At 39.3% G+C, this 14,111-nt stretch overlaps 1 protein-coding gene and 1 non-coding gene across 3 annotated transcripts in view; one reads left to right on the forward strand and one right to left on the reverse strand.

Annotated features, from left to right (window-relative positions):
• LOC122664612 (protein translocase subunit SECA2, chloroplastic) overlaps positions 1-13,188 on the reverse strand; it is a 63,081-nt gene extending 49,893 nt beyond the window's left edge. The window contains exons 1-7 of one of the 2 annotated variants that reach the window (XM_043860528.1): positions 11,406-13,188; positions 10,380-10,435; positions 8,862-9,134; positions 8,222-8,458; positions 7,897-8,016; positions 7,196-7,324; positions 6,217-6,480 (exon numbers count right to left, since the gene is read on the reverse strand). In XM_043860528.1, the coding sequence (XP_043716463.1) occupies positions 6,457-6,480; positions 7,196-7,324; positions 7,897-8,016; positions 8,222-8,458; positions 8,862-9,134; positions 10,380-10,435; positions 11,406-13,182 (2,616 nt within the window). In that variant the 5' untranslated portion in view covers positions 13,183-13,188 and the 3' untranslated portion in view covers positions 6,217-6,456. Of the gene's footprint in view, positions 1-6,216; positions 6,481-7,195; positions 7,325-7,896; positions 8,017-8,221; positions 8,459-8,861; positions 9,135-10,379; positions 10,436-11,405 lie in introns of those variants that run through there. The other variant, XM_043860536.1, reaches the window with a different exon arrangement.
• TRNAW-CCA lies at positions 2,487-2,558 on the forward strand. The gene has a single exon. It is a non-coding gene; the product is annotated as a tRNA-Trp (tRNA).
• Positions 13,189-14,111: the final 923 nt, after the last annotated feature.

Genomic DNA, 14,111 nt, shown 5'->3' on the forward strand with positions numbered 1-14,111 from the left:
CAAGTGTGTCAAAGATGTGAAAACAAGAGCTTTGGATCATCAAGATCCATATCAGCAATTTGAAATCACTCATATGCAACATTGCTGTACTAAAAGATTTGTTGCCAAGTCTGTCGCTCCTGATGGGTTTCCACCATACTTCTTAAGGAGACGAGAAGGGTGGGGAATAAGTGCTTCAACTCCACTTCAGCCTCCATTAGGCGAGGCTAATGGCCTCAACAAAACCCTCCGTGCCCAGCTTCCGAAATTCGACTTTCCTCTATCAAGTCAAACTTCTGAGCATTTGGTCATAGGGAAGTGGTACTGTCCTTTTATGTTTGTAAAGGAAGAAGGGAAGTTTGAAGAATCATTAATGTTTTATGAGATGAAACTCGAACAAAAATGGGAAAAGATTTATGAGTGTCAAAATAATCTCAGCAAAAACAATGTTGTCATCTTAGATGTGCCTGTTCAGACTGAAGTTGCATTGCTCTTTGGCAAGGAAGCTGTAAACGATGACCCAGATGTAATCGATGGGGTGATGTGGTTTAGATCTCTTACAAAGACAAAAGGAAAAGGATCCAGTGTGGGATTGAGTTTAGCAATCATAGAGAGGATGAAATGGGAGCAAGAAAGGGTGGGTGGACAGCAAAAACAGGTGAGAATTGAAAGAGTTGAGGAATTTGGAGAGAAGAATGGGTGGAAAAAGTATGCTTGTTATATGCTGGTGGAGAAGTTTTCATTGACAAGAATGGATGGAAGTTTGTTGCTGACTTATGAGTATAGGCATACCCATCAAATTCATAGTAAATGGGAATGAGACCTGGTATTCCTTATAGATTGCAATCTATATAAGCTAAATAATTTGAGATCTGAATTTATGTTTTTTGAGTGTAGATCAAGTAAATAAAGGTTGGGTTTGAAGTTTGTACTACTTAGTTTCCATCATGCAGTCCACAAATGTGATGATTATATTTTATATATATAAAGCCACCAAGCTATTTATTGATGATTTTATACTGCCATAGTACTTGGAAAAGAGAATTCAAGACTCAGTAATATAGAAATCAAAATGTTAAATGCATAAAATTGTAGGGAAGCTCCACCACTAGATAATAATGTAAAGGAAAAAGGAGCCTGTCCGTGGCCCCCCTGCGCCTGTGCCCCGACCAATGGGAAAGCAAGCACGGGCATCAACCAGGAGGGGACTAGAGGCACTATGGTCATTTCGTGCGCCCTTGTCTGGGCGTAAGGCCATCTCCCCCATAATGTAAATACTCATAAATAACTTGATGGCCCAAACAAGTTCAATCCCACTCAACTTCTGTGGACATGTCATCCACATCATCATCTATCATTCTTGTAAGTTTCAGCCCACTGCTTTTCCATGTGGAGATATAATATTTGAAATCAGAAAACCAAGCTGCACAATTGTTAAAACAAACACCAAGAAACATGAAAAAAAACAAAACAAAGCAAAGATGACACAGAGATTTATTGTAGTTCACACACCAATGTGATGTGCTACATCCACGGGGAAAACTGAAGATGATTCACTATGTAATGAGAGAAAATACAACGGAGATCTCTCAAAAACACCCAAACGGCGCAGCAAGAACTCTCTTCTCAAATCCTAACAAGAAAACCCCAAAACTCACTCCCAACTCTTTTTTACACAACAAGACATTAAGACAAATAAATACTCCTCCAAATCGGGTCAATCCATCGAGTCAAACCCTCCACTATCATCACAGACTTCAGAAGAAAAAATTCTCATTTGAATCACTACCAAAAATGTCGGAACTGGCCAATCTTCAAAATTCAGATTTTGAGACACACATACCAACAATTCACATTTCAAACTTGTAATACATTTCCCTTACTACTAAGTCTCACTGCCCATTCTACCAATGTCTAACCCATCCTCTGCTTTGGAGTCTGCAAACTAGCACACATCAAACAAAATGATCTTTTTTCCACCATAATCTTCTTCTTTTTAAAAAAGAAGTTGCCTTTTCAGTTGTAGTTTACTTGTTGGAGCTACAAGTACAAGAAGTTTAAATATGGGTAATTTCTGAAAACCAAAAAAATTGAAGAAAGAGAAATATTATCTATTAAGAGAAGATCAGAAACACTGTACCATAGAAAACAGAATAGACAATTTCCATAGTGCAACTCATACACACCAATCTGTGAGAAACCCAACAGCCACCTAAACAGCTTCAAAACCAGTAAGTCACAACCAAATGTTGATTTAGAGGAGTACCCGATTACCCATAAACTTAAACAGCAGCCAGCAATTGAGAGGGTTTATAGAAAAGCAACAAATCAAAGAGGATTTAAACTTGTAGTCAAAATTTTGGATATTGTTTAAAAAAGCAAATAAATTCTGAAAATTACAATTGCCGTTCCTCTCATACCTCTCTTAAGCTTGAAGCCTTGAACCGCGGGTAAACCCATGTTTAGTTTTGTGACTTTAATATTTAGAGGAAATTAACCTTCATGGTGGATCCGTGGCGCAATGGTAGCGCGTCTGACTCCAGATCAGAAGGTTGCGTGTTCGATTCACGTCGGGTTCAATCGCCAATCCACCAATTTTTTTCCTTTTCCTTCTTCCCTTTTTCTCTCTGAGAGAGAGAGAGAGAGAGAGGGAGGAAACCCTGCACTCTTTCTTTTTCCTCACAATCTTCTTCATGGATTTTGTTTGGTCTTCTCATGAAGTCTTGCCAATGTGAGCAACGTTTAGGTTCACTGTAAACTGACGAGAGACCTGGAAAAATTGGTATTTCAACTCCTTTCCATTCTTCTACCCACAAACTAAGCTTGAATTCCTTGCCAAACCATCTTTAGTAACTTCCTTCTTATTAATCACTGACAATTCAAACTTTCTCAATGTTAGATCTAGGTGTTCAAATTAAAATGTTTAAACCATGAATCTTACCTCAAGTATTCAAACCATCACAAAGGGAGACTTTTAGGGTTACATGATAGTCCACAATCGCAGGCTTTTCAAATGAATACAACACCTGATCAAGCGAGTGATCACATGATAAACAACAACCCCCCGAACAACTCTTGCATGAGAATCAAATTAAAAATCACTCTTCACTCACTAGGGTTCCCAACCCTAACTCCATACATTGATAGGTGACGGTCCATTCTTTTTTGTGAGTCGGGGCTTTAAAGCGTCGACCTCCTCTTGTATTGCCGGGTGGATTTTTTGCCGCTATAGCCGGGGGATCCGGATCCTCTCATGCCGAGCTGCCCCAACAGTGCAGACATAAGAAGGCGCAAAATAACCGTCATAATCCCACTCGGGCAGAGGTAAAATGATCATTGTACGCTTTGCTGTGTCTGCACAGCACGGTGCTGAACAGACCGTTTGACAATAGAGGATCCAAATTGACGGCAGGATCCTCTTCTGAGTTGGGCCAAGCTGGGCTTATTTAAAATTAGTCTCCGAATGTTTAGACGTTCATGTCTTATGCTCGGTATGTCCGAACATAGGAAAACATTTATAGTCATATCCACACCATCTTTTATTTTTCAATTTTTTTTATCTTATTTCTTCATTTTTATTTTTTTATTTCACTTTCCTGTCCTTTTTTGTGGATCTTTAATTTTCTCACTTTGTTTTGAAAGGATGAGTGTTGCCAACCCCATTTACTTGGGAAAAGACGAGTTATTGTTGTTGTTCTAGGTGGGGAGACCAATGCAGCGGATCAATTATCAACAGAGCAAGGCAGAGCGATGCTGGCGTTCGATGACGGCCGGGCTTTCAGCCCCTTCATCCATCAATTATAACCTTCTCTTGTTGGAGCAGGCCCCAAAAGGCTCTAATTTGGTCTTCTCTCCTGTGTCCATCCATACCATCTTGAACTTGATCGCTGCGGGATCAACAGGGCATACATTAGAGCTGCTGCTCTTCTTTCTGAGATCCGATAGCATTTCTGATGTCAATTCCTTATCTTCACAGCATCTTGAACTCGTCACCATTAACGATACCACCCATAACAACAGTACTGAAGACGAAGACATCAGCAGGGAAGGTCCGCATCTGTCCTTTGTCAATGGTCTTTGGGTTGATAGACTTTTCCATCTGAAACCTTCATTTAGAGAGACTGCTGTTGGGATCTACAGAGCTGAAGCTTTAGAAGTCGATTTTCAGATCAAGGTAATTCATCAATTCCTTGTCTGTCCCTTCTCATTTTCAAATCTTGCTTTGGGTATTTCGGTTTGGGTTTGGGTTTTGGTCTGGGTTTAGAAAAATACACTAAGACCAGTGCTTCTTGAAGGCTGATGAAGTGAGGAAGGAAGTGAACTCATGGGTGGAGCATGAAACAAATGGGCTTATCAAAGAGATCCTCCCCAAAGGCTCTCTTGGTAGCACTACAACACTCGTCCTTGCAAATGCACTCTACTTCAATGGGATCTGGAATAGAAGATTTGATGTGTCTGCAACCCAAGATCGAGAGTTGCATCTCCTTAATGGAGAAGTGGTTCGAGGATCCTGCATGACTAGCCGTCCATTTGAGCAACGCCATTACAAAGACTGATGGTTTCAGAATCCTCAAACTCCCCTCCCCTACCTAAGTGGCCCAGAAGAGAGGCAATACTCCATGTACTTCTATCTCCCAGATAGAAGGCATGGATTACGCAATCTAATAGAGAAACTGAATTTAAACCCTAACTTCTTGAATCTGCCTCTGCAACTTCAGGAAGTTACAATTGGGGATTTCGGTATCCCTAGGTTTAAAATCTCATTTGGGTTTAAAACTACAGAGATTCTGAAGGGTATGGGAATGGTATTGCCGTTCGAGAATGTTAGAGAGCCGACTGAAATGGTAGACTCTTAACAAGGTTGCCAACTCTTTGTCTCTAACATATTCCATCGATCTTTGATTGAAGTACGGGAAGGAGGGACAGAGGCTACTGAAAAATCGTTTTTTTGTGATCCACCAGATTTTGTAGCAGACCATCCATTCATGTTCATGGCGAGGGAAGAGGAGAGTGGGACTATACTCTTCATTGGTGTGGTGCTTAATCCCCTTTTGGAGGCCTGATTTTGACTACCTTCAAGTTTGATCTCCATTGAATTTTGCACGATGAAACAATTTATCAATGAAAATATGTGGATCGCTTGAACGTATTTCTTCTTCTTCTTCTTCAAGTCTGGCAACCAAATACACCCAAGAACAAATGGCTAATTTCAATCGCAGATTTGACATTCTGTGGGTTTTGTTTACGTTGGTCCCTAATGTTTCCCTTTATATTCCATGGAAAAGTGGTTGGTACACACCTTGGTAGGAACCTTACCTATAGGCTTACCATTATTTTCCCATGGGAACCATTGATATGGCTATTCCAACTCTTTGAATGATCATACTCTGGATTAGGGGGTGTCAAAATTGGGATTGAACAGGGTAAACCGGCCTGAACTGAACTGAAATGGCCCAGATCGAGCCAAACTGATGTCTTATTGGACAGGTTTTGGATTGGGGTATTATGAACCCGAAATCGAACCGAGCCACGAGTTTTAAAAAAGTATAAATTTACTTGGAAATCTTCCTTAGTTTATTCGATATTTACCTTGAAAACAAATAGAGCCCTGAGGTTAAATGGGCTGAGGACTTTCTTGCTTACTAGTCCCTTTGGCACCAAGGAGGGACACCCTTTTGCAACCATGGATATATTTAGACTTCTAATTGGTATTCTGAGGTGTTTATTGTGCATATAAACTAGAATCATTTTAGGGTATGTGTATAGCAATAAGTAAAAGTAGGATTGGATTGAGGGAAACAAATCAAATTAAGGCCTTGATCAGTTAGAGGTCATAATAGTCCATTGCACCAAACAGCCAATGTATTGGAGCCCAATTTTGTGGCAGCACAAGCTCTATCGTCTAGTGTGTCAAGGTAGCTCTTTCCACCTTGTGATGCTTCTCATTCAGGTCCAGGTTGCTCTTTCCATTGACTGCCCCCTTTCCCAACATGAAGTTGCTATGAACCTAATCGGTACACCAAGAATTTTAAAGAAAATTACTATGCAAAAATCAAATATCTTAACCCCCCAAAAAAAGCCACTGTAACCTCTTACCTTAGTGCTTGCTCTTCTCCTTTTCTTTTTCTTTTTTTTTTTTTTTTTTAATTTTCACTTTCTTTCCCCTCCCCCCCCACCCCAACCTTTTTTTTCTTCACGAGGGGGCCTGTATGTCTTGGCAACAACACACCACTTTTATCAACAAACTGATCCCCCAACCTTCTTTACAATAATTATTTTTTGTGCGCTATATCATCATTTTTTTTTCCTGTACAGCCTTCAAAGTGAATATCTGTATGAACAAAAAATATTTAAACATATCTCTGTTACCCAAATTTTGTCAAGATAAATGATCATCAGTTCATCTCTCTGTTTGGTTTGCACCTCACTTTTCATGTTAGCTTCTCAATCTGTGAAATTATGCCAACAGTTGAGACTTCAATCACAGTCGAAATAATAGACCTGTTAAAATCAAACCAGGGATTCAGAACTAAGAACATGGTGGATATACTTATCACTAACATGGATAACAGGTTGAAATAAACAATCGCCTAGTCTTTATCCAATCTCTTGATGTTAAATAATTCACTCCATTGTAAAAATAATAAGGAATACATGCAGACTGCACACTGCCCAACTATAGGGGGGGTGTGGGGGGTGGGGGGAACAAGTTCTAGCCCAGCATCTAGAATACACGCAAGGGTGTTTGATCTTACATTTGGTTTCATTACTGCAACAAATTAATCCCCATATTAACAAAATACACCCCCCCTGCAATCGATTGTCCATGATACAACAGGCACCAATCTTCACTAGCATCCACCATTAGTGGAAAATGAAACCAGAACCTTTGTTTAGTTCTGAAGTTTAGATTTTAGAACACATAAATATGCTAGTTTTGTAGTTTAGAAAATATATAACATGCCCCACACTACATACATCAACAAACCAAGATTAAGAAAAGATATAATAGAAAGGACAAGGTCAAACTATAAAATTTCCTGCAGAGAAACCAAAAGCTTTGAAAGCATTCATTATTAACTGTGAAAAATAATAGGTTGTCCAATTTCAAATCATATAAAATTCTGCAGCCTAGTAAATGCAATGCTGTAGAGAGCCCATTGTGGATATCAATGGGAAGAGAATATCACTAGAAAGGGTTACAGTTCTTGCATACCTTGATAAGACCACCTGCAAACCCTACAAAAAGTTTCCCTTCCCAGAACAACAAAGCTGTTATCACAGAATCACAAGGAATAGACCCAACAGGTCTGGTATCTAATTGAAGCTCGTCACCTGATAACTCCTGCAATTGAAGCCCACATTTGAGAATTCAAAGCAGATAAGAGATTTCCAAGCTACAAAGCAGAAAGAGAAGTGATCATCTAAGAAAAGAAATGGTACCACTTAACAAAGTCAAACAGAAAAAAATTATGGGAGTTGACGGAGGTTAGATGCCAGTATGTTTTACTTGATTATTTTTCTGTAAGCCCAATCATCCTAGAGAATGCTAGTCTTACTTGCACATCTGGGAAAGGGTGACTAATCTTTTAAACATGCGTCCCAGATGAAGGGGAATTGGCATTTACATATGTGAGATAGGTAGTGTTAGTAATGCGCAAAGTTATCCACATGTCACGGGAAGGCAGATCCTGTTACTTTTTTCTTATTGGGCCAGTGGAGCTAACTTCGCATTTGGTGTATATAATAAATACAAGCTTGTTGCACAAGCAGAACAAACTTGAAATTTAGATTACTACGACAGGTAGCATTAATTTTATTTTATTTTTTTTCATTCTACCCAAAAAATAAAATAAAAATATGAAATAGAGGAGAAAAGAGTAGCATCTCCAATTATATGAAAAGCACCAAACTAACCTTTACATCAATAATCTTATCCCAACCTCCCATGAAAAGCCATTTTCCATCCATGGCAAGGGAAAATATGGCACCACTGTGAATTTGAGAAGATTTCATGATCACATCATCCCTCCATATCTGAGAGAAGTAAGCACCATAACAGATAAAAATGAACAACCTTTTAAAAATTTTCTAATTGGCATAACTCAGCAACTACCAATCCCTTGAAATGACATCACACTGTTGACCAAAATACAGGTAGCACAGAAATATATTAGCGATTAGATAATGAAAAAATGCTAATTAATCTGAGCTGCAGAGAGACTATACTGATATCACAAACCTTCACACATCCATTCTCATGAGAAGCAACAAGCATATCACGATCTACAGAAAGTGACAAAACTGGATTCACATTTCCTTGCATATCATCCCCCAATACTGTCAGAGGACTGTGATCATTAAGAGACCATAAACGAATGGTTCCGTCCCAGCTGCCACTGTAGAGAACCCCATCACGTACTTCCAATGAAGACACGGTCGCCTTATGACCAGTCATAGTACATGTAAGGGTGTAATCCTGAAGAAAGAGACACAGAGATTATGCAACTCTGAATGACATTTTCAATGCAAATATTAAGAATATGCAAGAACCAAGAAATGTCAAGACAACCACAAGTTTCCAAAATCATTTGGCATCAAATTCTCAAGATTACAAGCAGCTTCAGGTTAGGAACCCTATCGTTAAATAAGTAGACAAGTGGTAAACATCCTAGACCATAGAGATGCATCTTCTTGCAGCTAGCATACCATTTGTATGGACATTATCTTTTGCCTATAAAACAATGAAGAAATCTACACCGAAACGATTTACAAACATCCGTCTGCTAGAAAGAAATCAGTAGTCCAAATTCGGTGATTAATAAATAGAAGGAAAAATATGTGCATGAATTTCTTGACATATTCTGTGAAAGGGAAATTACCAGCAATGACCATGCTTTTATTGACTTGTCACCACTGCCAGTATAAAGCTGTTGAGTTCCAGAAATGGCCAAGGCATGAATGCCACTGTAGCGCCAGTCCTTAGGCTCATACCATGTCCTTAATGATTTTTGATCAAGAGAGATGCCAATGCTCCAGACAAAAATACCACCTCCAATATCAGCACTTATGCATAATGGCTCATTTGCATCCACAAAGACTATAGCCATTACCCTGTGCTCATGACCTTTCAAAGATTGTAAATGCGAAAAGTCCTATATCATATGTATAGTAAATAATCAAAAGTGAGACTTGCAACAAATGAATTATATGTTAAGATAAAAATAAATAAAATGAAACATCCATAATCATTCGTATCGTATTTCAGTTAAAAACTAAACAAGAAGTACTTTAAGTTCAAAGAAAATATCAACCTAACTAGACTGGGACAGAAGAATAGGTTTATTGAGTTCCATCTTTATTTCTTTTCTCTTTCTTTTTTTCTACAAGTATTTTAAATATTTGTTTGGCTATTTCACAAATTGGCATCCAATCCACTATCATCAACAATAGGTTCTTTCTTTTTCTTCTTTTTCCTTTCACTTTTCTTGTTGTGTATATAATAAGGTAAGGACTTCACTGAAACCAAGTGGTAATATTAAGCAGTCAGTCTGGAATTTGCATTGCAGCCTACCTACCCATTTGGGTGCTCAGTGGAATCACCTTTGAGATGGTGGGGTATAAGGAGGGAAAATAATCATAGAATTTTTTTAGGAAAAATATAATCCACTCATGGATATTATGCACACACTCGAACCTTGTGATTTCTTGGGAATGCATAAGTTTATTGGTGTTTGACTGATGTGAATTTGTATCCTATTGGTGAACTATCATCAGGGTATGCTGAACTTATTGTAAATTTATATATTATGATTATGATATATACACCCTACATAATTAGTGAATGCTTGGAGCAATGGTAAAAGGTTCGGGCTGCCTGGCAAATGCCTGGGTTCCGGTCTTGAGAACAGCTCTCCCCCTCTCCCAGGACCCCGCGAAGGCGGGACCACCACTGGGTAATGACCCTTTTTCCTTTGTATGGTTTTGATTCACACATTCCTTAGTTGCTAATAAAATAAAAGGGGAAACGGAAGTGTTTACGATCCCCAACATCATCTATTATTTGTATGAATGCATAAAGTATTTTGTGACAACACCCATAGTTAATGTGTCAAGATCATAATCAGGAAACTTGTAGTTTACAGATAAGAAAAAAAAGGAAACACTTCCCTAAAGTATTATCGCATGCCTTGTAGAAAATTTTTGAACATCTAGCTCAGCATAAACGTCATGGAACAACTTATGTAGCAGACAATAACTCAAGGATATTTGCATTTCCCACCGTAAAAAAAGGAAGCTAAATAATATTAGGGAGCGCCCCAGGATTACTGAAAATGATTGACCACATTTCCACAAGTATAAATTCATCCTTGAAATCAAAGTTACCATCACATGCATACCTGCAGGCTCCACACATTGACCATTTTATCATAGGAGGAGCTAAACAGAAAACCCCCTACAAAATAAATAAATGTATATTAAAAATGAAACATACGAGGTGCCATTGCTTGGAGGAATGGTAAGAGATTCGGGCTACCAGGGCAAATGCCCCAGTTCAAGTCTTGACAGTGGCCACTTTGCACACACAAACACACACACACACACACACAAGGTTAGGACTGTCTCCAAACTCACTCCTCCCAGGACCCTGCATAGGTGGGACCAGAACTGGGAAATGGCACTTTATTAAGAATGAAGCATACTGTATCTGTAGGAAACCGCCAAAATAAATCTCTGGAATTATAACCATAGTATTAGGAAAATGATTCTACAGTGGTAAGTTGCATTCTGTGAAAACCAAGATTGTCGAGTACACTATACACATACTATCATAGGTTTTTTTTTTTTTTTTTTGGGTAGTAGATATGATATCAATGGGTTGGGAGGCAATATAATGCCACAGGGTTGGAGGTGATGGGGAGGTGACAACACATCACTTGTGGAAGCATAACATTTTGACAATTATACTTAATAACCTTAGGAATCACAGCTTCTTTATTATAGTAGCCAATGGATAGTTTAAACTTTTGCTGCAAAACTAGTTGCTGGTTTTGTTTTTTATTTAATGTGAAGTACTTTTGCTCTCTTCCTGTGCAGCAATATCCCCCTACATGAGATCCACCTCCCACACTTTTCAGATTCAAAATTTAAAATTGCATAATAATACTAATCTAAAAAAATCCTAATGAACTTTAAGCAAAGGAAATCAAGAGCTTAAATGGAGATCGAATATATAATCTAGTAGATGCTCATGAACCATCTGTTTTCTAGGTGGTTCCTAACTCAGAAATTTGACACTCTATTGTTAGTTTGGCAGATGGTATAAGTGTAGAATCCATGTCTAGAATATTAGGCCTCGGAAGAAGTAAAAAACTATGATTCTGACAGATCAGGTAGCTAGAGGCAGCCAGGTGATTGCTCAATACCTCCAACAGCCAATTTTGATATGCAATCTAGGTGAGCTTGCAGATTGATAGAATTTAAACTACCAACACATAGGCCATTAATAAGATCTTTGCCAACTTTCTCATCCCCAACTTTATCAACATCTGCTCCACTGCTGCCGTCACTCCTCAGCAACCCATCTCTGTTCTGATTTTCTGAATCTTTGACAGTTTCCTTGTGCAAATGACACATATCTCCAAGAATGAAGCAATGAACCAGGTTTCTCTGGACAATTGTAGCATCCAGACTGGCCACAGTATCACTATGAGGGTTTATAAGTAATTCTCTAATGCATCTCCATACTTCAGTTGCATGAGGACGTTGCGCTGGGTCAAAATTCAAACATCTGCAGAGAATCTGCTGCAAGGATGAAAATTTTGAACCCAAACACATGTCCAGCACAGAGCCCACTTTCTCCATCCAACCCTTGTAAAGGCTCAGGTATCCAGAACAGTTTTCTTCACTGACTTTGGGTAAAATGATATAGAAACCTTTGAATAGCTCTTCTGTGGATCGGTCTCCCACAAGAAGCCTGACCAAAATACAAGCCAAGGACCATATGTCTGAGCCATACCCAATTGAATATCCTGAGTTGCCACTCTCAGCAGTAATGCGCTCATAGTTCAATAGTTCAAACAGTAGCTCTGGACTTGCAAATGACTGTATATCTGATAGATTGGCAAATAGTGATTCAATTTCATGATCATCACCTTTTGCCCGAGAAGCCTCTGATATGTACCTCCTGACTCTCCTTCCCATCACTAAAATTTCATTTGTATCGACAAAAATGTGACCAAATTCATCAAAACTGAAACAGGAGAAAGCTAAACAACCACTAACTAATCCTTCTGAATGTAAACCCATCAGTGCTTCACATAGCTCTGTACCAACCATGGCAAAAGCAGTTATTTTACCATTTGCCTCCAAATTTAGCCCCTCCAGACCAGTTAATCCATCCGAGTTTCCACCAACAGCTACATTCATCGACCAACTCAATCTTTTTGAAAAATCTCCGTTAAATTTTTCACAGACCAAAAAGACAGACCCATCTTCAGAATCCATCCATAATCCATAAAACTTACACACCCGACGTTGTCTCAGCGAAACTCTAATAATTAAACCCAATTCCGTTCTCTCACTCTCCTTCAATCGATTCAGAGCTTCCATAATTCTAGCATCATAGCTTAATTTAAACTCAGAATCTGGCTCCGAAGAATACCCAACGCAAACAAGACTTACCAACTGATTCTCCTCTGGAAACCAACAACGAGTTGAAAATGAAGCAGAAGACGAAGACGAAGACTCAATTTTTCCTCGGAGTGCACAACAGTGAAGCAACTCCTCTCCTCTCTCCACCACCGAAACGGAGTCAACAGGAAGAATCCAATCCTTCCAATTGGAGTAGAACTCTTCAGACCATAACAAGCGAGGAAAGAACTCGCGACGTTTTGGAGCATCAGCTCCAGATCGATTGACATTGCGTGATTGTGAAGGATTAATGTTTTTAGGGTTTTGGGAATTAATGAAGCTCAGGAGGTCAATGTTCTTGGGAAGGGCAGAAGGGCCTTGAAATTCTGGGTATTTGACGAGTTGGGTACACGCAGGGCAGCGAATGATGTTGGAGAAACACAGAGGCAACTGCTTCAGGCAAGCTTCGCAGGCTGAGTGGCCGCAAGGGAGCACACGAGGGACGGTGTCGTCGCTGTTGTAGTCTTGAAGACAAACTGGGCACTCTGGCAGCTCCATCTCCATCTCCATCTTTCTTCCTCTATAGTCAGGAACTCAGGATCAGGGAGGGGTGACCCTTATAACAGTCAATATGGGTTGTTTGGTCTTGGAACTTGGAAGATTGCATGAAAAATGCTGAAATGATGCGAATCATGGAAGATCACGGTAGATTACCTGAAGACAAATCTTGAACCGGTCCGATATTTATGGAATGAGCTCAATTGACCCAATTTTTTTTTTATTTTATTTTCTTCTTGACTCACCATTGAATGTGCATCATCCTTTAACCAAAAAAACAAATAGAATGTGCATCATCCATATGCCGAGCTCTTATGCCTGGACTGCAAGGCACCTGGTAAAAAGATTTCACATATACTATCGCATGTGCGAGGGACGGAGAAATGTACAAACTGTGATGGACAATATAGAGAGGATTCTATTGACAGGTTGTTAAAGAGTGTAGCTTTTGGTAGTCTGCCTCTATGCAAGTGGCGTGAGGCCCCATTATCCTGCTATACATTTTGTCTGGTGATCCCTTTTAGATTGCTAGATTGTAATGTTTCTTTTCTATTAATTAAAGTGTTCTGTCTTCTAACTATTTGTGTGTCTTTGTCTTGCTCTCCTCTTTCCTTGATGTGATTTGTTTAGATTGATGAAATGGTCAACAAATAAATTTTTATCAAAGTTGTATCAATAGGAAATATTATCAGAATAAAAAAATCCATTTAATAGTTCAATTTCTAAGAATAGATTTTTTATATTTCTTTGGAAAGGGTGGTGATAGTGACGGTGGTGGTGGCAACGGTGGTGATGGCGGTGGCGGTGGCGGTGGCGGTGGCGGTGGCGATAATGGCAGTGGTAGTGGTGATGGCGATGGTGGTGATGATGGTGATGGTGGTGGTGACGAGATAGTGCTGTAGTGGTGGTGGCAATGGTGGGCCGGGGTGGGATGGTAGTGT

This window comes from Telopea speciosissima, chromosome 1 (assembly GCF_018873765.1).
Source record: "Telopea speciosissima isolate NSW1024214 ecotype Mountain lineage chromosome 1, Tspe_v1, whole genome shotgun sequence".
NCBI classification, from domain to species: domain Eukaryota; kingdom Viridiplantae; phylum Streptophyta; class Magnoliopsida; order Proteales; family Proteaceae; genus Telopea; species Telopea speciosissima.